Raw genomic sequence first — 25,077 nt, 5'->3', positions numbered from 1 at the left:
TATTCTGTTTTTTTATAGATCGAAAACAATGTTTATTTCAGCTTTTTTATATATTTTTAGATTTTACAAAATGAGTTTTGACTTAAAAACAAAATATGGACTAAAAAAATAGCAATTATCGATTTAAAAGGGGGGAAATCAGGAAATGTAATATACATCTATACTCTTCATTTTAATTTGAACCTAAAACAGAAAGTCGGCACTCATGATTTACTTTCTTGGGCTGCACTAAATGATGCGGCGGGCCAGATTTGGCCCCCGGGCCGCTACTTTGACACCCGTGGCTTAGAACTTTATTTCATCCCGTATTTGGGAAATTTCTTGGTTGGAGTAGCAAACCAGACACAAGACATTGTAGACCTAGTTAAAAAAAACTGGAGCCACACACAGGAAGTCCACAAGGTGGAGACCTTCCGATCCTATCTTTTGAGTAAGGCATTAGCTCGTGGCAAGGTCAGAGGGACCGATCTTAAAACGACGGCAGCTGCGCCGCGCCCGAGACGCCATGTTAGCTTAGCTTAGCTCGTCAACCAGCGGGAGTGCGTCTCTCGTGCTGGCGTACCCGTGTTTTTTCAGCAGAGTGTCCGATGACTGACGGGAACTTCAGTATGTAAACAAAGGCTATCTTTTGCCACGCTAGCCTAGCCGCGGCCGCCGACGGGGCTGAAAAACCCGAGCCGGTAACTGCTCGAAATAATCACAAGAGCATTTACCGGATCTCGGTAATTGCCTTGTTTACGGAAAGGCTACCATGTTTGCGGCGTCGCCATTTTAGCGCCAGCAAAATTAGGACGTTAGCTCGCAAACTTTCATTATTTTAGCCTCAAAACTTAACAAAGGAAAGTGTTGACAACAAATTGGAACGGCTTCAAGTGGGATTGCAATTTTCTGGGACGGCGTGTTCTCATGTTGTTCCCCTTCGAGATCTCTCGTGCGTCTGCGATGTGGTTTCGCCGGTATTTTTGGCACGGAACGGGCCGTATCCCGTCAATATTGAGTTGCATATTTACATCTCCCAAGAATCGTAATCACGGGCGGCGTAGCAATACGCAACACGGCATCCGAGGAACACCGGGTTCCGTATCGGTTCTGCAAACAGATCTTGAGATCTTGTGAGGAATTAAGAATGGTCCGAAAGAACAACAAGTATTTAATTCTGCTGGTTTTGCAGCCATCGTTGCCATTTGGTTAAGACTTTTGGAAATGTTAGCACAAGCAGAGCTCAGGGAGAATTTAGAAGAAGTGCGCTATCCCAAAATGATCCCTGAACTCTATGTTACCCGCTCTCTAAGCTAGACTTGGCCGGCCGAGATTGACGCCGAGATCGGGTCGTATCAGACGTATCACTAGCATCGACTTTATTATTTTTTCCGGATTAGAGAGGATTACATTATTTTTTTTATTACTCTTCGTTTTGACTATAAATGGTAGGGAAGGTTTTCATTCAAAATGTGTGCGATGACAACATAGCATAACATAACATGGTCACATATCATGCAAGTGACATTGGGAAATATTCATTTTCTGAACTGCTTATCCTCACTAGGGTCACGGAGGGTGCTGGAGCCTATCCCAGCCAACTATGGCCCCCAGATGGGGGACAGCTTGAATGGGTGGCCAGCCAATGACAGGGCACAAGGAGACAAAGGACAACCAATTATAGCTAGGGTTAGGCCACAGGTGTCAAAGTGGCGGCCCGGGGGCCAAATCTGGCTTTGATTTCAAGTAAATCTTTCCTTTGTTAAGGTTGAGGCTAAAATAATAAACGTTTGCGAGCTAACGTCCTTATTTTGCTGGCGCTAAAATGGCGACGCCGCAAACATGGTAGCCTTTCCGTAAACAAGACAATTACCAAAACTCTGTAAATGCTCCTGTGATTGTTTCGTGCAGTTACCGGCTTGGGTTTTTCAGCCCTGTTGGCGTCGGCGGCTAGGCTAGCGCGGGAAAAGATAGCCTTTGTTTACATACTGAAGTTCCCATCAGTCATTGGACACTCTCCTGAAAAAACACGGCTACGCCAGCACGAGAGACGCACACCCGCTAGTTGGCGAGCTAAGCTAAGCTAACGTGGCATCTCGGATGCGGCGCAGCTGCCGTTGTTTTAAGATCGGTCCCCCCCACCTAGCCACGAGCTAACGCCGTTACTCAAAACATAGGATCGGAAGGTCCCCACCTTGTGGACTTCCTGTGTGTGGCTCCAGTTTTTTAACTAGGTCTACAATGTCTTGTGTGTCTTGTGACTGTTTTGCTACTCCAACCAAGAAATTTCCTGAATATGGGATGAAATAAAGTTCTAAGCCACAGGTGTCAAAGTGGCAGCCCGGGAGCCAAATATGGCCCGCCGCATCATTTTGTGCGGCCCGAGTAAGTAAATCATGAGTGCCAGCTTTCTGTTTTAGGATCAAATTCAAATGAAGATTATAGATGTATATTATATTTCCTGATTTTCCCCTTTTTAAATCAATAATCGCAATTTTTATCCATTTTTTTTCTTTTGGTGTTTTTAGGTCTTATTTTTTTGATTGTTTCCTGCTGTACTTTTCCGAATTCCTCCTGCCCAAAACGAGTCCGACTATTGTGACGATAACGTAGCGACGCACTACAATTTTTTTCTCCCGAGCAAATAATGGAGGATTTAAGGTCTACGCGGGGACCGGTTTGTGTTCCAGCAGAGATAAGACCTTCCCTACATGAGGCCACGGTGATAAAACATTTATGAGGCCCAGCTGCTTTTAAAAGCCGCCTTTAATGAGAATATTCCACATCTGAGACTAGACAACGGACACTTCATTAGGTACACCTGCGCCAGCTAACGAGGGCCAATCAGATCAGAGCGGAATTTAGATTTGGTTTTTATTTTCGACGATGACGCAGATATGGGTTGAACGTGAACTTATTTTTTTTAAACCGGTCCTGGAGGAAAGTCCAAAAAGTGAAAAATAGCATTAAAATGAGCATAGCGGGAAACATAGCAAGTCATACAAAGGTCAGATGGTACCTTCACACGCGTCTTTGCGTTCTGGAATTCAGGCCGTCGTTGATAGCGAATGATTTGCGGGCAAATATTTCAAGGCCAATGTTTGATTTATGGCGGTTCGTTTGTCTTACGACAATTGCTTGGTGGGAGGAACCCTGATTTGAAGGAAAAAATAGCAAGTTAAAAATGGGTGCTCATTCATTTCCTTACAAATCCTTTGTGTTTCACGCCAAAATTATGACAATTGTTTTCATGTCTTCAAAATTTACTGACCTGACTTTGTGTTCGTGGCCCAGCAACTGAGTGGTCTTGCCGTTCTGGGGTCCTGGGTTCAAATTCAGGTCAGTCCACCTGTGTGGCGTTTGAATGTTCTCCCCGGGCCTGCATGAGTTTTTTCTTCGGGTACTTCGGTTTCTTCCTAAATTCCAAAAAAACATGCATGCTAGGCTAATTGTGTGCTAAATTGCCCATGGCTATGAGTGTGAGCGTGAATGGTTGTCGTTAGTCTCGTTGTGCCCTGCGATTGTCTGGCCACAGATTCAGGGTGTCCTCCGCCTCTGGCCTGAAGTCAGCTGGGATAGGCTGCAGAACCCCTCCCTTGCGACCCTAGTGAGGATAAAGCGGTACAGAAAATGAAGAAATGAATGAATTACTTTGTTCGCCGGGACTTTGTGTTTACGGGAACTTTCTGTTTACAGAGATTTTCTGTTTAGGAAGACTTTGTGTCCACTGGGACTTTGTGTTCACCGGGACTTTGTGTTTACAGGGACTTTGTGTTCACTGGGACTTTGTGTTCAGGGAGACCTTGTCTTCAGGGAGACCTTGTCTTCAGGGAGACTTTGTGTCCACCGGGACTTTGTGTCCACCGGGACTTTGTGTCCACCGGGACTTTGTGTCCACCGGGACTTTGTGTTCACCGGGACTTTGTGTTCACCGGGACTTTGTGTTTACAGGGACTTTGTGTTCACTGGGACTTTGTGTTCAGGGAGACCTTGTGTTCACTGGGACTTTGTGTTTACAGGGACTTTGTGTTTAGGGAGACCTTGTCTTCAGGGAGACTTTGTGTCCACCGGGACTTTGTGTCCACCGGGACTTTGTGTCCACCGGGACTTTGTGTCCACCGGGACTTTGTGTTCACCGGGACTTTGTGATTACAGGGACTTTGTGTTCACTGGGACTTTGTGTTCAAGGACACCTTGTCTTCAGGGAGACCTTGTCTTCAGGGAGACTTTGTGTTCACTGGGACTTTGTGTTCAAGTAGACCTTGTCTTCAGGGAGACCTTGTCTTCAGGGAGACTTTGTGTTCACCGGGACTTTGTGTTTACGGGTACCTAGTGTTTAGGGGACTTTGTGTTTACGGGTCTTTGTGTTCACGGGAACTTTGTGTTTACCAGGACTTTGTGTTTACCGGGACTTTGTGTCCACCGGGACTTTCTGTTTACGGGGACTTTCTGTTTACGGGGACTTTGCGTTTACGGGGACTTAGTGGTCACAGGGTGTGTACCTTTTGTTAAGAGTTACAGACTTAAAAATAGTCTTCCTACTGTTCATACAAGAGAGATATAGACAAGAACAGAGCATTTCTTTTGTTTAAACTTGAACTCCAAGCAAGCGATGGGAGGTTTCGTCTCAGGGGAGACGGAAATGAGCGATGGGTCGCCGGGCAGCAGCTCCCCGTTTACATCAAAGAACAGTGTGCCCGTCTGCTTCCACGTTGTGCCTCGGTGACCAAAAGCAGCCGGTCACAGAGATGACACAAACCCGCCTTTTCCTTTTTCGGCGACGGCCAATGCGATAAGCGTTTATGAAGCGCTTTTGAAGCGTTTTTGAAGCGTTTTGAAGCATCCCCCCTTTCATTTTTCTCTTCCTCCTCTTTCTAAACAGTTTAGAGAAGCGTGTAATGCAAGAGGAAATATCAACAGTGATCTCTTGAACTCTGTCAAAAAAACAAAGGTCTGTTTTCTCTCTACGGCCATTTTGGGGAAGTTGTTAGAGAGGCTGATCTGTGATCAGATGGGATGTTCGACAAATCTGTCCGTAATGCCCTTTTTAATTTGCACGACGGTCATATCTCCAGTAAATGCAATGCCCCAAGGCATGTTGGGTAGTGAAATAATTTTTGGGAAAAGGATGAGTAGCAAATAAACGGTACAATAAGTTCCAAAATTGTGATAGCCAAAGATACAAAGGTAAAAATTGATGTTTGTTGTGTTATTGTGTCTGTTCCTGCTCCCCAAAAATATAATTGACTTTTGGGAAATTTCATTTATCTATTTATTTATTTTTACAGATTTTTTTTGCCAATTCTAAACACCAATGAATATAAATAGCAATTCTATCATCCATTAATCAACAAATATTCATTTTAATTTGCAATTTATTATCAACTTCACATATTTTCAGATGTCGAATATAAACGTGAACTGAAACTGAAACAAATAAAAACATATTTTACTTCAAGATGAACCAAAATAGAAACAAAATAAGGGTGAAGAATATAAATCACTATTGATAATAATAACTACGATAAAAATACTAATCATTTATGTATTTTTTACAAATAGAAATTGCACAAACATTTTTTTCTTTACAGTAAAATGTAAATCCTCTTTCTGAAATGACTGGTCACGTCGACAAATGCCAATTTACAATCTATTTAAGTATTTATATCAAAATCAGAACAGATTATTTAAATGGAAGTCATATTAACTAAGTATTTTTTTTTTAAAAACTGCATTATTATTTTTCCTTCTAATTGGACGCTTTGGGACAAGTTAATCTTAAGCAGCTCAACTCATAATTGGCCAAAAGGACGAGGGAATTACTCATGTGCTTTCTGCGACCACTAAGTAAATACATTAAAGATTCACCGTTGGGATTAGCGCAAAACGTACGACAAATTTGACCATATTACCATAACCAAAGATGTCCGTGTCGGTGGCTTAATTGGCCCCCAATCCCCCTCCCTCAAGCTTTTGGGCCCGGGGAGTCCGTCCGTCTGCCTGGCTGACCTGTAATTTAGGGGCCGCAGATGGACGTGTAATGGCTTGACGGTGGGGTGCTTGAGTGGCGGCTTGAGTTTGGGTGTGGTTCCTCTCTTGCCAATTTTGGTGATGTTCTGAAAGCTCACATTTCTCGCCTGGTTTGTACTTTTTTAGCTCAAATGTCTGTCGATTCATTCATTTTCCGAACCGCTTAGCCTCATGGGGGGTGCTGGAGCCTATCCCAGTTGACTACGGGCCACAGGAATCGGTGCCCAGCCAATCGCGGAGCATGACAGGGCAAAGGACAACCAATTATAGCTAGGGTTTGGCAATTTAGCATACAATTAGCCTAGTGCATGTTTTGGGGATGCAAACTCCACACAGTGCGGACCGACCCGGTATTGAACCCTCGACCCCAGAACCGTGAGGCCGACGCGCCATCCAATGTCTATAAAATTAAGTTGATTTGAGGTGTTGTCTTCCAATATTCTCTGAAATATTAATTGTTCCACTTTTTGTTCCGCCTATCCTCACAGGGTTTGCGAAGGGTGCTGGAGCCTATCCCAGTTGACTATGAGCACCAGGCGGGGGACGACGCCCTGAATCGGTGAACAGCCAATCGCAGGACACGAGGAGAAAAAGGTCAGCCAAACATAGGTAGGGTTCAGCAATTTAGTTATCTATTATTATTAATCCACTATTATTTAGCTTAGCATGCATATTTTGGGGATCTGGGAGGAAACTGGAGTACCCGGAGAAAACCCATGAACACACGGGAAGACTGCCTTCTTTTAAAAAGCTAATGCTAACTGTCTACTAATAAAATAGACATGGAATAACCATAGCTGAAGTAAAGTGAATTAAAAACATGCACCATTTACACATCATTTGCTTGTGAAAAAAATTGAATGCTTTGGTGACATCACTATAATTAAGCTGAATAAACTTGTCCAGCTGTTAATGAAATAACGTAAAACGTCATCAAGGTGCTGTTTTGTAGCAACACGTTTTCAAATAGGGAACAATGTCATCTATTACGACACTTGCAGAATGGAATTCAGTCCATTCTTCCCGCATGCTAACACGGCTAACGTTTCCCACGCATCTGTTCCCCCGGGGAAGGAAAAAAGTGTCATGGCGGCAGAGCTGAAAGAAGCAGGTGTCGCTTCTCCGCAGACTTGTCCATCGCCGCTAATTGTCGGAAAGACGCTCGCCAAAAATAACACTCATGTCTGTCGGTTACGCCGTAATAAAAATATTTCTGGTATCTAAAAGCGCAAATTAAACGCTTACGGGAAACCTTAGCGGGCGGATTTACAGAAAACTACCTTGACTGCGATGACTCATTTATGTCATCTCAGCAAATTACCCACAAAAGTATGCTGTAAAACAAAATGTGTTTAGATTATGAAGCTCCGCCCCCTGCCAATGTGTGTGCTATGGTTTCTTTGTTAGTCATTTTACGGCTTTTCCTTTTCAGGTTTGTAAACGTAAGATGCTAAGATGTTGCCTAATAGGGCCAAACAGGGCTAGCCTATTTAGCTTAGTTGTACTTTCGTCACATTTGTGGATGACTCATGACTCCTGAGGACATCTCTTCTCATTGGTTTCCTCATCATGAAATCATCTCACACAGCAGACATAGAAAAATGTTTTTGGAATGTGGGAGGAAAACGGAGTACTCGGAGGAAACCTACGCAGGCCCGGGCAGATCATACAAACTCCACACAGGTGGACCAACCTGGATTTGAACCCAGGACCCCAGAGCTTTGAGCCCTAACCACAGTCTGTCTTTCGCCATTTTTAGTGGCTTTCGCGAGTTTCAGCGGAATTTTAACATGTTTATGAACTTTTTTTATACCGTATTTTCTCGCATATACGTCGTATTTGTCACTCAAAAAATGATGACTGAATCAAGGATACAGCTTATATGCGCATAAATTAGACTTGACATACGCGAAACTGCAAGGTGACAAAGACCCAACGCCATAACGCAAGACAACGGGGCCAATACGGTCATTTTTTTCAAAATCAGATAAACAGATAAAACGCTAAACAACATTTATTTTGACATTTATGAATGAAATTCAAGAATAAAAAACATATCTTGCATAAAACGTGAAAAAATGTACTTGTGCCTGCCATTGTTCCCTCAAGGTACCGCCACCTTATGTAGGGATGACAAACTAGACCGCTAAGGACACACTTCCTGGTTGTACTGCTCACCTGACTTCCTTTTTGAATTTGTCTATGTGCAGGCCACACCCTTTCCAGCAGACGATCCTTTCGATTCATACAGTATCTCAGAAATACTACTTTTCTTAACATTTTCCATTCAAAGTAACAAATTTATACACCCTATTAAAACCATGAATGTGGAGGTGAACATTGTGAATCAGGGGGCGGCTTATACGAGAGAAATCGTAAAATTTAACCATTTTAAGGGTACGGTTTATACCAGAGAAATCGTAAAATTCAACCATTTTAATTGTACGGCTTATACGAGAGAAATGGTAAAATTCAACCATTTTAAGGGTACGGCTTATACGCGGAGGCGGCTAATACGCGAGAAAATCCAGTACTTCTGCGATGTAGTGAAGCCGCGAAAGTTGAACCCTTGAAGTGAAGAAGGATCTCAGTTTAGTTTGGAAAATAAAGAACCTTTTCACCTCTAATCTGGAACATGCCGCCTAAGAAATTCTATATTTACAGCCTGATTTGTAAGAATTGCAACATACTTCCCCATTGTCATCAGAGAACTGAAAGTAGACTTGACCAACGCAAGTTCCTTCCTCTGGAAGATTCACTTCTTACTAAGACCTGCACAAGAGTCGCCCCTTCAGAGCACAAGGACCCTTTTCTTTCGGTCTTGGACCGGGACTTATCTCCAGCCATGTACGCCGTGGTGTATGCTACGATTATTTCCCTGGGATTATTGGTAATATCCGCCGACAAGGACTCGTGCGACCTGTACGGGGCGGTCGGACAATCCATCGAGCTTCCGTTCGTCTACAACCAACTGGCAAACACAGACGTGCTGAGCTGGACCCACAACGGCACCCTGGTTTTTACCCGAGAGCGAGCCAAAGTGCTGGCCGGAAAACCGGAAGATGTCTCCAAGACCGGCTCGCTTCTGCTGAAGAACCTGAAGCGGTCTAGCGGCGGTTGGTACCAGGCCACCGTGCGCCATCCCAACCACACCTTGGTGACTATGTGGACTGGGCGTCTCTGCACCTTGGACAAGGTGTCCCAACCCCGGATCGTCTACATCTGCGACCCAAAAAACGTCTTCGTCAATCTCAGCTGCCAAGTGGACAACCCCCAGGACTGCACCTTCTCGTGGACCGTGGACGGAATCAATTTCCCGGGGGCGACCAAGCAGACTTTGAACGTGTCGCTGGGCGGAGCCAAGAATTTCGTATGTAGGGCGATGAACAAATTTAGCATGGAGAAGAGCCAGGCGGTCCGTCCGGTCTGTCAAAATTTAGCGCCAACCTCAATGGCGCCCGTTCTGCTCTGTTTCACGTTCAAGACAATCATCACGGCGCTCGCGGGGGGAACGGCTCTGTTTCTTCTTCTGCTCGTCGTCATCGCCGCTATGTGTCGCCGCCTCGGACGCGGCAAAAGCGACACGCGGGTCTCGGGCAAGGGGGACATTAAGATGGTTTCCGTACGAAAGCAGACAGCCGAGTCCAACGGGCCAGATTACGAGACCATGAACCCCGCCGGGTTTCCGACGGCTACCGTTCTAGCACCTTCTCCCCAAATTCTTCACCCAAGCAAAGGCCTTCCCCAGATGGATCAAGCTGCTGCCCGAGACCCTTCACCCGTGCCAAAACCCAGGACCAAGAACCCCCAGACGCCACAATTGTGAACTTCATCAATTTTACGTCAATGTAAAGTGGTCGAAATCGGTTTCTCGTCTACCCACACAATCTCGAAATTCACTATTAATGTACACCTGCGCGTTAATATTTTATGACATCTGGCAGGAAATGACATCCCGGAACAAGACATTTACAAAATATGTGGTTTATATTAAGGTCCGTCCTGAATAAATTGCAGCCATATGTGTGTATAATTTGATGTTTGAGTTATGAGGTCATCACTGGAAAAAAATTATATTGACAAATATATGACAAATCTTTTTTTGCTCATGTGCCGAGTAGCCTACGATATAGTAAATTGGCCATATACCGTATTTTCTCGCATATTGACCGCCTCCGCGTATAAGCCGTACCCTTAAAATGTTTGAATTTTACGATTTCTCTCGTATAAGCCACGTGTCAAAGTGGCGGCCCGGGGGCTAAATCTGGCCCGCCGCATCATTTTGTGTGGCCCGGGAAAGTAAATGATTAGTGCTGACTTTCTGTTTTAGGATCAAATTCAAATGAAGAGAATAGATGTATATTACATTTCCTGATTTTCCCCCTTTTAAATCAATAATTGTCATCTTAAATCATTTCTTCTGTGTTTTTAGTTCAAAAATCATTTTGTAAAATCTAAAAATATATAAAAAAAGCTAAAATAAACAATGTTTTAGATCTATAAAAAACTGAATATTCAGGAATTTCAACCCAGTTATTTTAATCCATTTATTTAAAAAAAATCTAAATATTATATCTAAAATGGTCCGGCCCACATGAAATCGGGTTGACGTTAACGCAGCCCGCGAACCAACCCGAGTCTGACACCCCTGGTATAAGCCGTACCCTTAAAATGGTGGAATTTTACGATTTCTCTCGTATAAGCCGTACCCTGAAAATGGTTGAATGCCTGCACGTAGACAAATTCAAAATGTAAGTCATGTGGGCAGTACAACCAGGAAGTGTGTCCGTCGCGGCCTAGTTTGTCATCCCTAGGTAAGATGCAGCGCCCTGAGCGAGCAATGGCAGGCTCACGTAAGTCAGTTTTTTCACATTTTAGTTGAAAATTGAAATGGCTAAACCATTTTGAGATGCAAAAAAAAGACAGATGTAGTTCTCATCCCGTGACAATAAACATACCTGTCAACCTCTGCCGATAACTGCCCTTATAAATGATTATGATTCTCCTTACAAACCCCCCAAAAACCTTACAAACACCGTACGACTCGTACGGTGTTTGTAAGGTTTTTGGGGGGTTTGTAAGGGGAATCATAATCATTTATAAGGGCAGTTATCGGCAGAGGTTGACAGGTATGAAATATCAAAAACTAGAAGTTGATCTCACATTTCATACCTGTAACAAGTGGCTTACCCCCATTCTTCCGTTCCAGCTTCTTACATTTGTAGCATTCTTCTACCTAAAATGCGCTTGCTTGCAAGAAGCAATTAGGAGGAGGAGCAAAAAGATTATTTACAACAAAGAAATCAACAGAGGAATGGATTAGCCAAAGCAAATCATCTATTATCAGCGACGGGCAAGCGGTAATCCGCACATGAAAGTGTCCGCGGTCTCGCCTAATTCTGCGCGACAGCCCCATAATGGAGGCCCCCGGAGCACGGTGGCGTAAAACCAACGAGTCAATGTCATCTTTTGTCGCCGGCTGCAACCGCGCTACCTCGACACGGCACGCGAATCCGTTTGGGAAAAAGCGCGGAACCCGGGGTCTAGTTCTCGGAGGTCCATCAGCGCCGCTTCTCCGAGAACTCGCCGCTTCCGGACGCCAATTTCCTCCCCAAACACGTCTCGCGGGTCTTTTGCGGATCGGCGGCGAGACGTGTTTAATCGACATCAATGCCGACTCGACCCGTTTCGATGGTGGCGTGCGGGGGAAAAGGGGTCAATTACCCGTGGAAAGTATTTGTGCCCACGTCAGACGGTGGCCGAGGACGCCCGCCAAGTCTGCGGAATGTACCGAGCAAATCAGAAAATCAGAGGGTAGCGGGACGCGGCGGGATTTTCCAAATCGGAATTGTCGGGTGTGGGGGAAACGTTTAGGTTTTTTTGTTCTCTTCTGGCGTCACGATTTGTTTGTTTAGGGCCTTTATTTGTTGGGGTAGGGATGTCAATCAGGTCAAAGGTCATTCTTGAGAAATGAAGAATTTTTATTAATGCTAGAAAATAAAAATGACCAACAATGATCAATTACTGTATTTTCTCGCATATAAGCCGTATTTGTCGCAAAAATCGATGGTGGGTGGCACAGTGGAGCTAGTGGTTAGCACGTGGGCCTCACGGCTCTGGGGTCTTGGGTTCAAGTCCAGGTCGCTCCACCTGTGTGCAGTTTGCATGTTCTGCCCAGGCATGCGTGGGTTTCGTCCGGGTACTCCGGTTTCCTCCCATATTCCAAAGACATGCATGCTAGGCTAGCTGGCTAACACTAAATTGCTGCTAGGTATGAGTGTGAGCGTGAATGGTTGTCTGTCTCCTTGGGTACTCGGACGTTTGGTCGCTGGACGTTTGGTCGCCCGGACGTTTAGTCGCCCGGACGTTTGGTCGCCCGGACGTTTGGTCGCCGGACGTTTGACAACATGACAGAGAGTTTACTGTTGAAACCAACTCTCAAAATTATATTCATGAGAGAGAGAGTTTAATATCTAAATATCCACTGTTGAAACCAGCTGTCAAAATTATATTCACCCGGGCGACCAAACGTCCGGCGACCAAATGTCCGGGCGACCAAACGTCCGGTGACCAAACGTCCGGGCGACCAAGCGTCCGGGCGACCAAACGTCCGACGACCAAACGTCCGGCGACCAACCGTCCGGCGACCAAACGTCCTGGCGACCAAACGTCCGCCGACCAAACGTCCGCCGACCAAACGTCTGGAGACCAAACGTCCGGGTGACCAAACGTCCGGTGACCAAACGTCCGGGCGACCAAACGTCCGGGCGACCAAACGTCCGCCGACCAAACGTCTGGAGACCAAACGTCCGGGTGACCAAACGTCCAGCGACCAAACGTCCGGGGACCAAACGTCCGGGGACCAAACGTCCAGTCACGGGTCTCCTTGTGCCCTGCGATTGGCTGGCCACCAATTCAGGGTGTCCCCCCCATCTCTGGCTCGGAGACCGCTGGGATTGGCTCCAGCACCCCCCGCGACCCTAATGATGATAAAGTGGTTCAGAAAATGAAATGAGATGAAAATCGAGGGTACGGCTTATATGCGCAGAAATTATACTTGACATGCACGAAACATGGGGGGGTCTTATACGAGGGAAATTGTAAAATTCATCAATTTTAAGGCAATTTTTAAGGGTACGGCTTATATGCGAGAAATACGCCAAGTGTCAACTTATGAGGTGTAGTGACCATCTTTTGTATTTGTATGCAAGATAAACAGCGTTTAAAGGTGTTTTTATTTTTCAAACACCCAATAAATCTCGTACTTTTTTACGCGGGGTTTTCCACACGGCCAAAGTCGCTTGTAAAAGCCCAGTCAAAGGTCTCGTGATGGTATGTTTTGCCCACATGAAAGGCGTCAGGAAGTAGCTCTCGCTCTTTTATTTATCGCCAGCTGCATTTCAGTGCTTTGTTTGCCTTTGGCGAGCACACGCGAGCGACCATTCCAGGTGAAGCACACTGGGTTTTCTCCGCCTAGTGCCCATAGTTAACTGGGATGGGCTCCAGCACCCCCCACGAGCCTCGTGAGGATAAGCGGCTCAGAAAATGAATTGAATATTTTCTGGTTAATGTGTATTGCTGATGCATTCAATGTCCCTTGTTTTTTCCTGCGGTGTGAATTACAATCAGAACACGTGCTAGCATGCCTTCCGCGCCAATAAATCTGAGTCGCCAGATTCTGACACGGCCATGCGAAAGCCGTTTGATTGGCGAGTGACGTGAGAGGTTTTGGACGATTTTTGCCATAAAGTGATGGATTGCGTCGTTTCGTGTTTGCGGACAGCTGTTAGCGCTCTGTGGTTTGGTTTTTGGAAAACGTTTGCAAAATCCTCTGAAAATCTGTTTGTTAGCGCTTTAGCATGGATGAGGATTTTTTTCATGTCACTTATCAACATTTAATTTTTTTTCATGTCATTTATCAACATTTAATTTTTTTTCCATGTCATTTATCAACATTTAATTTTTTTTCATGTCATTTATCAACTTTTAATTTTTTTTTCATGTCATTTATCAACATTTTTTTCATGTTATTTATCAACATTATTTTTTTTCATGTCATTTATCAACATTATTTTTTTTCATGTCATTCATCAAATTTAATTTTTTTCATGTCATTTATCAACATTTAATTTTCTTCATGTCATTCATTTGTTTGAATGGTAAGATATTAGAGAGGGTGGTTAGCGTGTCGGGCTTGCAGTTCTGGGGTTGAGGGTTCGATCCCGGTTGGTCCTCACTGTGTGGAGTTTGAATGTTCTCACAGTAATCCCTCGATTATCGCGGTTAATGTAGACCAGACATGACCGTGATAAATGAAAAACCGCAAAGTAGGATCACCCCCATTATTACTACCACAATATGTTTTTGCACAATTTAATTAAAAAACAACAATTTCCCTAGAAAAAAAATCTGCTATGTCGTGAAGCCGCGATATTCGAGGGATTACTGTAATTCAATTTTAAGGTCATCAATCCATGAATTTGTGCACCCGACAGGCGTGTCGTTGACATGTGCAGCTGCAGAACAAAAGTGACATTATTAAAAGGACCACGTGAACTAGGTACGACACAACATAAAAAAAACCTAGAGGGTCAAAGCTGTTAAAAATAATTAGCTCAACCTTCACAGCACCCCTTCTTTGCTGGTCGCAGAGGGTCCTGCCCGCTTCGACATGCTAGCCTATGAGAACCTTGCCTTTCTTACCCAAATAATAATCACGCGGACAAACATTTTCCAGGCGGAAGTATTTTTCATGAGGAAAAAAATGTGCCACTGTTGCTAATTAAGTGCAATACCGCAATAAAAACTCTTGCTTGTGGTATATTAAGTCATTTTATGGGGCATTCTTGCTTTAAAAGAGAGTTCAAAGGTCATGAGATGTTAGGAAGGTTTAGTGTGGCAATATATTAAGATGGTGATATATTGTGATAGGTTATCGATATCTTCATGCTAAGAGTCGAGGAAAAAATTCACTGTTTAAAAAAGGAAGCAATTTTTTTTCCCTAGAGCAGGGGTGTCAAAGTGGCGGCCCGGTGGCCTAATCTGGCCCACCGCATCATTTTCTGCGGCCCAAAAAAGTAAATCATAAGTACCGACTTTTAGTTTTAGGATTCAAATCCTGATTTTCCCCTTTTTAAATGAATAATTGCATTTTTTTAAATTCAATTTATTTTCTTTTTAGTTCAAAAAGATTTTTGTAAATTCTAAAAATAAATATATACAAATATTTTCCACTTTTTTATATACCATAATTTCCTTTTGAAATGAAAAACAAATGATTAAAAGACATTTTTCTTTACTTAGAAACTATCCATTAAAAAACGGAATATTTTAGGTTTTAGATCCAGTCCTTTTAATACGATTAAAAAAACATATCTAAATATTATATCTAAAATTGTCCGGCCCACATAAAAACAAATAATAAATTAGAGTTGTACCTCTACTTACGAAATTAATTTGTTCCAAAACTTTTTTGTAACTTGAAAATTTCGTAAGTAGAGGTGTACTTTATATGTAAATTCTCTCATTCGTTCTACCGACTCGACCCTTTAAAATTGGTCAATGTGTGCCAATTTTGCATGAAAGATGTGAGGAAACACATCAAAATGAGAGAAAATGATAAGTAAATAATTTATTCATGTCTTAAAATAAATACAGCATATGAAAATGTACCCTGCGCCTCTTAAATATCTCCCACTACGGCCGTTATAGATGTAATACCCGTGTTTGTCCACCAGTGGCGGAGAGAGCCCGTTCTTACCAGGGCCAAAAGCCGTCCACTTTGTAGTACATTTTAGACTTTTACGTGTGCCCCGTGTGTGTGCGTAAAAAAAATGTGCAACGTTGCATTTGTACTTTTCAATCGCTTAATAACGGATAAGGAAATGCATTTACTTTTTGGGGGATTTCGTAACGTGGATCTTTTTTGTATCTCGAGTCACTCATTTGCATATAAAAAAATTGGTAACCTGAAACTTTTGTACCGAGAGGCATTCGCAAGTAGAGGTATGACTAGATTTAAAGAAAATAAATTTGATTTTTTTTTATGATGCTTCTGTCGTAAATTGGGGTTCTTTGACTCTGACAGTTTCAAATTTAGTGTAATGGATTATAATCCCTGAAACCCAGAAAACGATCTGGAAATTGTTAACAAAATCCACACCAAGTGTACATGGACTGGTGGCACATACTGGACCCCCCAAGGGTCCAGCGGCACGGAGACCACCGGCTCAAGTATTTCCTGGGTGTCAATCGTGTCTCGGCGAGCATGTGTGGGAGGCTTTCACGGATTTTCAGGCAGACACGGCGCATAAAAAGATGAATTTGATACAGGGTAAGACCAACTGTTGAGTGGCGGGGGGTGCGTGCGAGTCGGGGGGTTCAAATAGGACGCATATGGCGGAGATATTTAGTGGTCAAGGGCAACAAAGCATAGGAATAGGACACAGAACCGGCCCGGAAATCGCTAATGCTCTCCCCATTAGCATCGGTGCTAATGTCAAAGATTAGAATTTAGCTTCAATAGGAACGGGAATTGTGTTTTGGAACTTTAATTTCAAGCGAGACTGTCTGTATTTGATTCTGATTTTTTAGCTATTTTAATCTCCGCCCACATCAGGACATTGGTTAAGATTTGGTTCTCTCTGCTGGCGTAACGTGCTTACTACATCTTGAATGCCTCTCCTCATTATTTTTTTAATGTAATGTATGTATATATTTATTTTTTAAATGCAATTTATGAAAGTGTACATTCCATATTGACTGTTTTTTTGTTTCTTGTTTTGACAGTGAACATTTTTGGAGGAATTAGTACACATTTTTGTGTAAAATCAACATGTAAATATCACAAATGAAGACGTTTCACTTGGTAAGTCTTTTTTTATTGATACCTTTTTCTAAACAAATTTACTTTTGGTAACGTCATTTATTAAATTTGGGATTTCTTCATATTACAATTGCTAAACATTATTTTTTCTTATTGACTAATCATTTTTAGAGTCTTGTAAGATAATTAGTAGGTCATATATACATTTCTATAGATTTTTTTTTTTTTTTTACATAGTTATTGCCACTATTAGTAAATTTAAATGACCACTGGTTACTGCAGTAACAAACGTTTCCACTAGAGATCAGTGTTTACCTTGAAAATTAACTTCTCTTCTGGGTCACTCAGTGCAAACGCAACATGATAAATTCAACAGCAAATTCATATAATAATATCGTTCAGGGAATCGGACATAATTGCATTTATTAAAAACGATGTGATTTTTTAAGTTTAATCACACTGTAAATCCGTCTCTGACATTTTAATTTTAATTTTATGTCAAATACGAGCATTATTTAGGTGCATGTGGCAGCTGCAAAACAGCAGGAATTTAGAGAATGCATTTTAAAGTAAACATCAATCAACATCGTGTCTTTTATGACAATTTTCTGCGCAACTAAGTTGTGTTTTTAAGTCTTTTCCCGAGCGTGGCGAGACAAGTGAGGTTTTTTTGGACTGCTAAACTACTCTGAAGGGGAGGAACTGTCATGCTTCAGGTCCCTAAACCCCAAGATTAGATTTTTAGGAACAAGAGGCGGCCATCTGGCAGGAAATCAAAGCGGCACTCGAAGGAGCAAAGGATCTGTTTTCAATGTACAAAGTTATCTTTATAAAAACGACTGTTGCGTAAACATTGCCTTCTGCACTTTTGTCCCACAAGTCACATTCCGACCATTTTGGTACGTCACTCACGTGCGTTAGCGGTAGCGGTGTAGTCCACTCAAAATGTGTCCATCAGGAACTCTTCTGATTTGGAAACAAAACAGCAAATAATATGAATAAAAAAATACAGTTTACTCACTCAAAGTTCCACATTGCCAATCCTCCCAGTTCAAATTGGACGGACAGAGAAAAGGAATACAGTAATCCCCCCGAATATCACGGCTTCAAATTTCGCGGCTTTGCTACATCGTGGATTTTTTTTCTGGGGGAATTTTTTTCTAATTTTCACGACTATAAGGCGCACATAAAAGTCTTAAATTTTCTCCAAAATAGACGGGGCGCCTTATAATCCAGTGTGCTTTATATATGGGAAAAAATAAAAATGTGTCATTCATTGAGGGTGCGCCTTATAATGTGGTGCGCCTTGTAGTCGTGAAAATACAGATTTTTTTTGTGGAAGTTCATGAAAATGTGAAAATCCACGCTGAAATTGACAAGCGGAAGTCACTCCCCCTGTCCCCCGCTTACAAATTTCAGCATGGATTTTCACATTTTTATGAACTTACAAAAAAAAGTCATTAAAAAATTAAACTTTTGAATTTATTCATGTTGCGTTTGCATAGAGTGACCCAGAAGAGAAGTTGATTTTTAGGGTAAACACTGACCTCTAGTGGAAACGTTTGCTACTGTAGTCACCAGGACTCAGCACTGATGTAAAAAAATAGGTAGAGGTAGAGGTAGAGGTAGAGGTAGAGGTAGAGGTAGAGGTAGAGGTAGAGGTAGAGGTAGAGGTAGAGGTAGAGGTAGAGGTAGAGGTAGAGGTAGAGGTAGAGGTAGAGGTAGAGGTAGAGGTAGAGGTAGAGGTAGAGGTAGAGGTAGAGGTAGAGGTAGAGGTAGAGGTAGAGGTAGAGGTAGAGGTAGAGGTAGAGGTAGAGGTAGAGGTAGAGGTAGAGGTAGAGGTAGAGGTAGAGGTAGAGGTAGAGGTAGAGGTAGAGGTAGAGGTAGAGGTAGAGGTAGAGGTAGAGGTAGAGGTAGAGGTAGAGGTAGAGGTAGAGGTAGAGGTAGAGGTAGAGGTAGAGGTAGAGGTAGAGGTAGAGGTAGAGGTAGAGGTAGAGGTAGAGGTAGAGGTAGAGGTAGAGGTAGAGGTAGAGGTAGAGGTAGAGGTAGAGGTAGAGGTAGAGGTAGAGGTAGAGGTAGAGGTAGAGGTAGAGGTAGAGGTAGAGGTAGAGGTAGAGGTAGAGGTAGAGGTAGAGGTAGAGGTAGAGGTAGAGGTAGAGGTAGAGGTAGAGGTAGAGGTAGAGGTAGAGGTAGAGGTAGAGGTAGAGGTAGAGGTAGAGGTAGAGGTAGAGGTAGAGGTAGAGGTAGAGGTAGAGGTAGAGGTAGAGGTAGAGGTAGAGGTAGAGGTAGAGGTAGAGGTAGAGGTAGAGGTAGAGGTAGAGGTAGAGGTAGAGGTAGAGGTAGAGGTAGAGGTAGAGGTAGAGGTAGAGGTAGAGGTAGAGGTAGAGGTAGAGGTAGAGGTAGAGGTAGAGGTAGAGGTCACTGATTAACGCCGGTGCTCGTAGATATCTTTAAGCGAGGGAGATGCGGCGAGAAAGACGCCTCATAAGAAGCCTCTCGCCTACTCGGTCACCTAGCGGCCACATCGGGAACCGTCCCGTATGCTCGTATCTCAAATTTGTCTTGTATCGCAGGGCAAAAATGTGCTCGCAATTTTCCTCGTATCTCAAATTCCTCGTATGTTAGAACACTCATATGTCAACGTATTGCTAAATAGCTAATTGTCGGGATTGGGGTCCTTGTTACGACAAAAAATGCAAATTTAGTGCATTTATTTCATTATTTATTATTTTCCAAAAGTGTTAGTAGTGGCACGACATACACTATTGGTATGATTAGTAGCACAGCACCATAATAAATCTTTTTAATACAGGCTACATATTGTACTGTACATACTGTATCGGTAAAATTAGCATATATAATTTTTTAAAAACATCTTTGGATAAAGCGGCAGGCAGACGAGTACTCGTGTTCAATGCCCATCTTTCATATTTAGTACACGGTTCAAGTATGATTATTATGCAAACAAAATAATAATAAAAGATAAGTTACAACTTCACGGTTATTACAGAGAACAGGATTACAAAATCATATCTCTACAAAAATGTGTGGCACATAGTGCGTCAAGTATTCTTTACATTTTCTGATACAGACCTCATAGCACAGTTGGCCTTCATTGATATGAAGGTTTTCGAGCTGCTCATTATTATTCATTTCCATATTTTTTAACAACCAGTAAAAAGCTGCTTTGTATGAGTACAACAACAAGAAGAAAACGGCATTTTACCTCTAATTTTGGTTAAAAGCTTCGTTTTTTTTAAATGGGTTAGGCTGCACGCTACAAAGCTAACCGTGTGCGACATACACTAATTGGACAAAAGTCATGGGACACAGGTAAAAATAATATATTTTTAGAGATAAACGTTTATAAATTCACAGAGATGAGGGGTGCTCAAACTTTTGCGCCATCTACCATTTTTTAACGGGCAGCATTTACTGTATTTTCTCGCATATTAGCCGCCCCCGCATATAAGTCGCACCCTTAAAATTGCCTTAAAATGGTTGAATTTGACAATTTCTCTCGTATAAGCCGCTCCCTGATTGACATTTTTCACCTCCATATTTGTGGTTTTAATAGGGAGTACAAATGTGTTACTTTGAAGGGAAAATTTTAATAAAATTATCATCGCACGTGGTATTTCTAAAATAATTTATGAATCTGTGTTCCGAAAGGGTCATGCCTGCATATGGACAAGTTCAAAAAGGAAGTCAAGTGCGCAGTACAACCAGGAAGTGTGTCCGAGTCTCTGCTAAAAGGTAAGATGGCGGCGACATATTTTTTTACAATTTATGCGATGTTTTTTTTCTTGAATTTCATTCATAGACGTCAAAATACAGCATTTTATCCGTTTATTTTTTCTCTATTTTTAAATAAATAACCATATTGGCCGCATTATCTTGCGTTATGGCATTTCGTGCATAACAAGTCTAATTTATGCGCATATAAGCCGTACCCTCGATTCAGTCATCATTTTTTTGCGACAAATACAGCCTATATGCGAGAGAATACAGTATAAAAAAGTTCATAATGTTAAAATCTTTTACTTCTAAAAATGGCAAGAATTTACACTTTTTTGAAAGTAATGTTTCGACTTAGTAAATTATAATTGCCAATTAATTTTCCCATAACTTTTCCTCTTGAGCGTATGTCCCCGCACTTTAGTAGCGACATTGATAATTCTATATTGGTAAGGCAAATCCCGACAGCTCGTATTTGCGCGGTAATTCTTCTAGTAGTCTTGAAAAGCACCATTTCGGAAGTTAGTGGTTATGAACACTTAACAACAACAATCTAACGACAGTTTGATTTTGCAGTGGTTAATACAAAGCGGATCCGGAATAAATATGGTCAAACATAAATATGCGGAGGTAGGGGATGCAAGTAATGCGTGTACATAAGGTGGTACGCACCTAAAGGTAAGTCAAAAAGACACAAATATTACTTTATAAATATAGTCATGCGTTCTCGGTCAGTGGTCTTCCTATGTTTTTTTTAGAAGTGAATTTGGAAAGAAAATATTTTAAAAAATAACAGTATCCTGACAATAGTAAGAAATTATATATGTTATTGACCATGTTTTCATGTAATTTTAGCACCAAAATAATGACGTGTAAGAAAGAAATGCGTTGTCTAGATGACGAAAAGTGACGTTTAGCGTTTTTAGTCAGACAACTTGATCCCAAATCTTGTTTTTGCGGTAAACAAAACAAAGCTAGGTTAGCTTGAGCTACAAATGAGCATGTTTTAGCTTGACTAAGTTAACAGCAACCCACTCGATGGTCAGGCTAGGTTAAGCTAACGATAACAGGCTAGGTTAAACTTGAGCCTTGAAAAAGAGGTCGTCTTATAATCGGGTACGGTTTCGATAAAATTAAAGGACGCCAGGGGCAACTTGAAATCCTTACAATTGGGTTTAAAATTTAAAAAAAAAATCCGAAAATAATCATCACCAAGATTCATCACGTTGCTTTTTTTTTGCTAACGCTATAATTGATGTAAAACAAAATACCGAAATTCTACTGGAAAAAAATGGAAAGAAACCGATTAAGTAAATGATCTCCATCTTGTTTTAAAACTGAGAAATGCAACAAAATGTTGACTGAATTGAAGATTATTTTCCCTGCCTTGCTGAATAGTTTTATCATTTTCTACTAGCCAATAAAAAGCTTCTTTTCCTAGCCATACTGAATACTTTTAGCCAATAAAAACTGTTATAGTTTGGAAACCCCAAAGAGTGGTTAAAATGAGTTACAACCTAAAACATGAAGCTAAAAGTAGTCTTTGTTCTCTCAAGTTATCGTTAGCCGAGACAAGCAAAAAGACGCAAAGGAAGCTCAACTTACGGAACTCGAGTCCACGTTTACATGAGACGAGTCACGACGCCAAACAAAATAAAGATAAACGGCGAGGTCAAGCGCGGGTTTGTGTAGACCAGCTAAAATAAGCCGGCTTTGCTGAGACTGTACAAATCAGGGTAAACAGTCACAAGTTCGAATTTTGAGCAATTCCTCGAAGACGACCGCTTTAGCGATTAGCGATTCCGTCGGGGAGTCGAACATCGAAACATTTGGTTGCATTGGCAGTCAGTCAGTTGAAGGACGACGTCCTCCCGAGACGCTGTCCGTCCGGCGTGTTTGATTTCAATTCGTTCTTTGCAAAAAATAGGCACCACGATATGACAGTCATCGCCACGTGATTTGGTCAAGTCGGAAGTTTATCGAGACACTCGCAGATGTCAATGGCGTGCTACCAACCGCTGTCTGTCCGCAGGCGTCTTCGCCACCCTCAATGGACTTGGAGGAGGACGCCGCCTTGCGCCTGAGGAAGGCATTTCCCGCAGAAACCGCCACAACGGCCGTAGATTCTCGTCCCGTCCTGCGAGACAGAATGTGACAAGCTACGCTTAAGCTAAGAGAGATGATTCTACAAACGACCTGACGGTTTTCTAAAGCTTATTAAAAGCAGCCATTTTGGCTCCAGTTTCTTACCTCGGACCGGTGCACCTTGACCGAAACGTAGTTGCCCTGAGATGACCATTTGGTGGCGTCTGCCACTCGGAAGCCGGTGCCAATCAAATTGATGCTGAACTGGCCCTGCAAAGGTTGCGCAAGTCAAGCCTTGGATTTTGCCGTATTGGATTGGCCCGAATATAAGACGATGTCTTTTTGAATTGAAACAAGACTGAAAAAGTAAGTGCCGGTCGGCTTACATTCTGGGTCTAGACATTGTTTTGGCAAGACTAGATGGCGCCAGATGCCTTTAAAGCGAATGCTGCAAATGTTGATGGTTAATTGAATTGAATTGAATGCCTTTATTGTTATTTTTCAAGTATAATTAGATTTAAAGCTTCAACATGAAACTCCAACAAAAGGTGACGAGTGCAAGTACAAGATAAGAAATGAGTCTAGATTCTGTCCTCCAAAGTGCAGAACTCGAGTTAATGCAGGTATTGCAATTTTGTTATTTTATCACAGTAGATTAGTTAATTCACGACTTTTTATATTTTTTATATTACTTATGTTTTTACTGGGAAAACACTGTGGAGTAGCACCACCAATTTTGTTATACGCAGCAGTGTATGATTTTGATTTACAAATGTGATTGCACTTAATTTACATATTTAAATGTTCAGATATAGATGAAGAAGTGATAGACAGTTTTTGCATGATTTGAATAAGGCAAAATAACATGCTTTTTCTCTTGAATATATTGTTATAATCGTTTGTTTCAGATGTACTGTCATTATTTTATGTATAAAATGGGAATTTGGTGTTCAGAAAGTCTATTCAAACTTGAGCCTTGAAAAAGAGGAAGTCGTCTTATTATCGGGGTCGTCTTATATTCGGGGTCGTCTTATAATCGGGGTCGTCTTAAATTCGGGGTCGTCTTATAATCGGGGTCAGGTTATAATCGGGGTCGTCTTATATTTGGGGTCGTCTTATATCCGGGGTCGTCTTATATTTGGGGTTGTCTTATATCCGGGGTCGTCTTATATCCGGGGTCGTCTTATATCCGGGGTCGTCTTATATTACGGTTTGTCCTATAAAGAAGTGATGCGACACGCTGTGTGGATTGGTGTTTCACCGACCTGTGGACATTTGGCAGCACTGTAACAGTCCCCCGCCGTGGCAAAAGGCACCGGTCGTCCAACGGGAGTTTGTGAGAAGCGCAGGTCGGTGACTGAAAGACAGCAAGATCAGAAATACAATCAGCAGGCACGTCGCAGACAGGTACCATATTGAGTTATAGCAAATAAATGTTGGGGCTCACTTGGTTTCCGTTCTTCGGCTTTGCTACGCATAAATCTTGGAATGTTTATAGTTTGCGCAAATGCGTTGCCCAGACGGCTCTTAAGATGTTTTAAAGCTCCCCCTTGTACACTTATTGCTGTCCTATTTAGGGTGTTTTCTCAAATAGTCGGGCAAACCTGGGAACATGCTTTTTAACACTCTAAAATTTAATGTAATGGCACATTTTTGTAACCATAGACACCCAAATTATCAAGTTGAAATGGTTCATTTAGTGTGGGTTTTTTACACAATGTACATGCACACACCCATTACAGAAACAGAGTAACGTAAAATTCCAAAGACATACATGCTAAGCGAATTTAGCACTCTAAATTGCCCCTATAATAGCACTCTAATGGTTGTTTGTCTCCGTGTTCCAGATGGGGTAGGCTCCAGCACCCCCTGCAACTCTAATGAGGATAAAGCGGTTCAGAAAATGAGATGAGATGTCATAATGGAAAAAAAACGCATAGACCAGGAGACAAAAGAAACTCCATTTAGGATAATAATGAAGAAAAATGATAAAAAGCAACAATTTAAAGCGCATCTTTGAATTTGAATTTCCTGCGATTGGCTGACCACCAATTCAGGGACAGCTGTAATTGGCTCCAGCACCCCCCGCAACCCCAATAAGGATACAGCGGTTCGGAAAATCAGATGAAATGAGAGATCTTTGAATTTGACCCAAACCCAATCGAGGGATGGAAATGTCAAAATCCAACTTGGCTAAAACTGAAAACTGAGCCAACCTTTAATTTATCAATTGATCAAGATGTATTTATCAATAATTCACGTGTAAGATGTTGACGGAATCTCATCACGCTTCATCTTGAACTCATTGGCTCGACTTCAGGCTGCCAAAAACAAATGAGTACCATGCAGAGGGAGGAGGAAAACATGTGCTATTAGGGTGAAGAGGACGGGATAGTATATCCACACACCCACCCACACAC

At 42.2% G+C, this 25,077-nt stretch overlaps 2 protein-coding genes and 1 long non-coding RNA gene across 4 annotated transcripts in view; 2 read left to right on the top strand and 1 right to left on the bottom strand.

Annotated features, from left to right (window-relative positions):
* The window catches only part of LOC144071154 (uncharacterized), a 33,968-nt gene extending 10,294 nt beyond the window's left edge, over window positions 1–23,674 (top strand). Inside the window, exons 2-5 of one of the 2 annotated variants that reach the window (XR_013299566.1) lie at window positions 6,498–6,603; window positions 16,798–16,876; window positions 20,507–20,590; window positions 22,605–23,674. This is a non-coding gene — a long non-coding RNA (uncharacterized LOC144071154). Of the gene's footprint in view, window positions 1–6,497; window positions 6,619–16,797; window positions 16,877–20,506; window positions 20,591–22,604 lie in introns of both variants that reach the window. The other variant, XR_013299565.1, reaches the window with a different exon arrangement.
* Window positions 8,602–10,047, top strand: LOC144071573 (uncharacterized). The gene has a single exon (XM_077596803.1). It carries the CDS (start codon window positions 8,645–8,647, stop codon window positions 9,833–9,835), a length of 1,191 nt encoding a protein of 396 aa, XP_077452929.1. The 5' UTR covers window positions 8,602–8,644; the 3' UTR covers window positions 9,836–10,047.
* Window positions 20,635–25,077, bottom strand: part of LOC144071149 (A disintegrin and metalloproteinase with thrombospondin motifs 20) — a 99,612-nt gene continuing 95,169 nt past the window's right edge. The window contains exons 37-39 of the mRNA XM_077596006.1: window positions 23,923–24,014; window positions 22,823–22,927; window positions 20,635–22,709 (exon numbers count right to left, since the gene is read on the bottom strand). Of these exons, the coding sequence (XP_077452132.1) occupies window positions 22,620–22,709; window positions 22,823–22,927; window positions 23,923–24,014 (287 nt within the window). The 3' untranslated portion in view covers window positions 20,635–22,619. The remainder of the gene's footprint in view (window positions 22,710–22,822; window positions 22,928–23,922; window positions 24,015–25,077) is intronic.

The sequence above is a fragment of the Stigmatopora argus genome, chromosome 3, assembly GCF_051989625.1.
Source record: "Stigmatopora argus isolate UIUO_Sarg chromosome 3, RoL_Sarg_1.0, whole genome shotgun sequence".
NCBI classification, from domain to species: Eukaryota; Metazoa; Chordata; class Actinopteri; order Syngnathiformes; family Syngnathidae; genus Stigmatopora; species Stigmatopora argus.
The sequence above is the reverse complement of the archived record's forward strand: the minus strand, read 5'-3'. Positions and strand labels throughout refer to the sequence as shown.

What these genes read in the sequence shown, in the direction of transcription:
- LOC144071573 (XM_077596803.1), top strand. Translation starts at nt 8,645, where the DNA reads ATGCCGCCTAAGAAATTCTATATTTACAGCCTGATTTGTAAGAATTGC.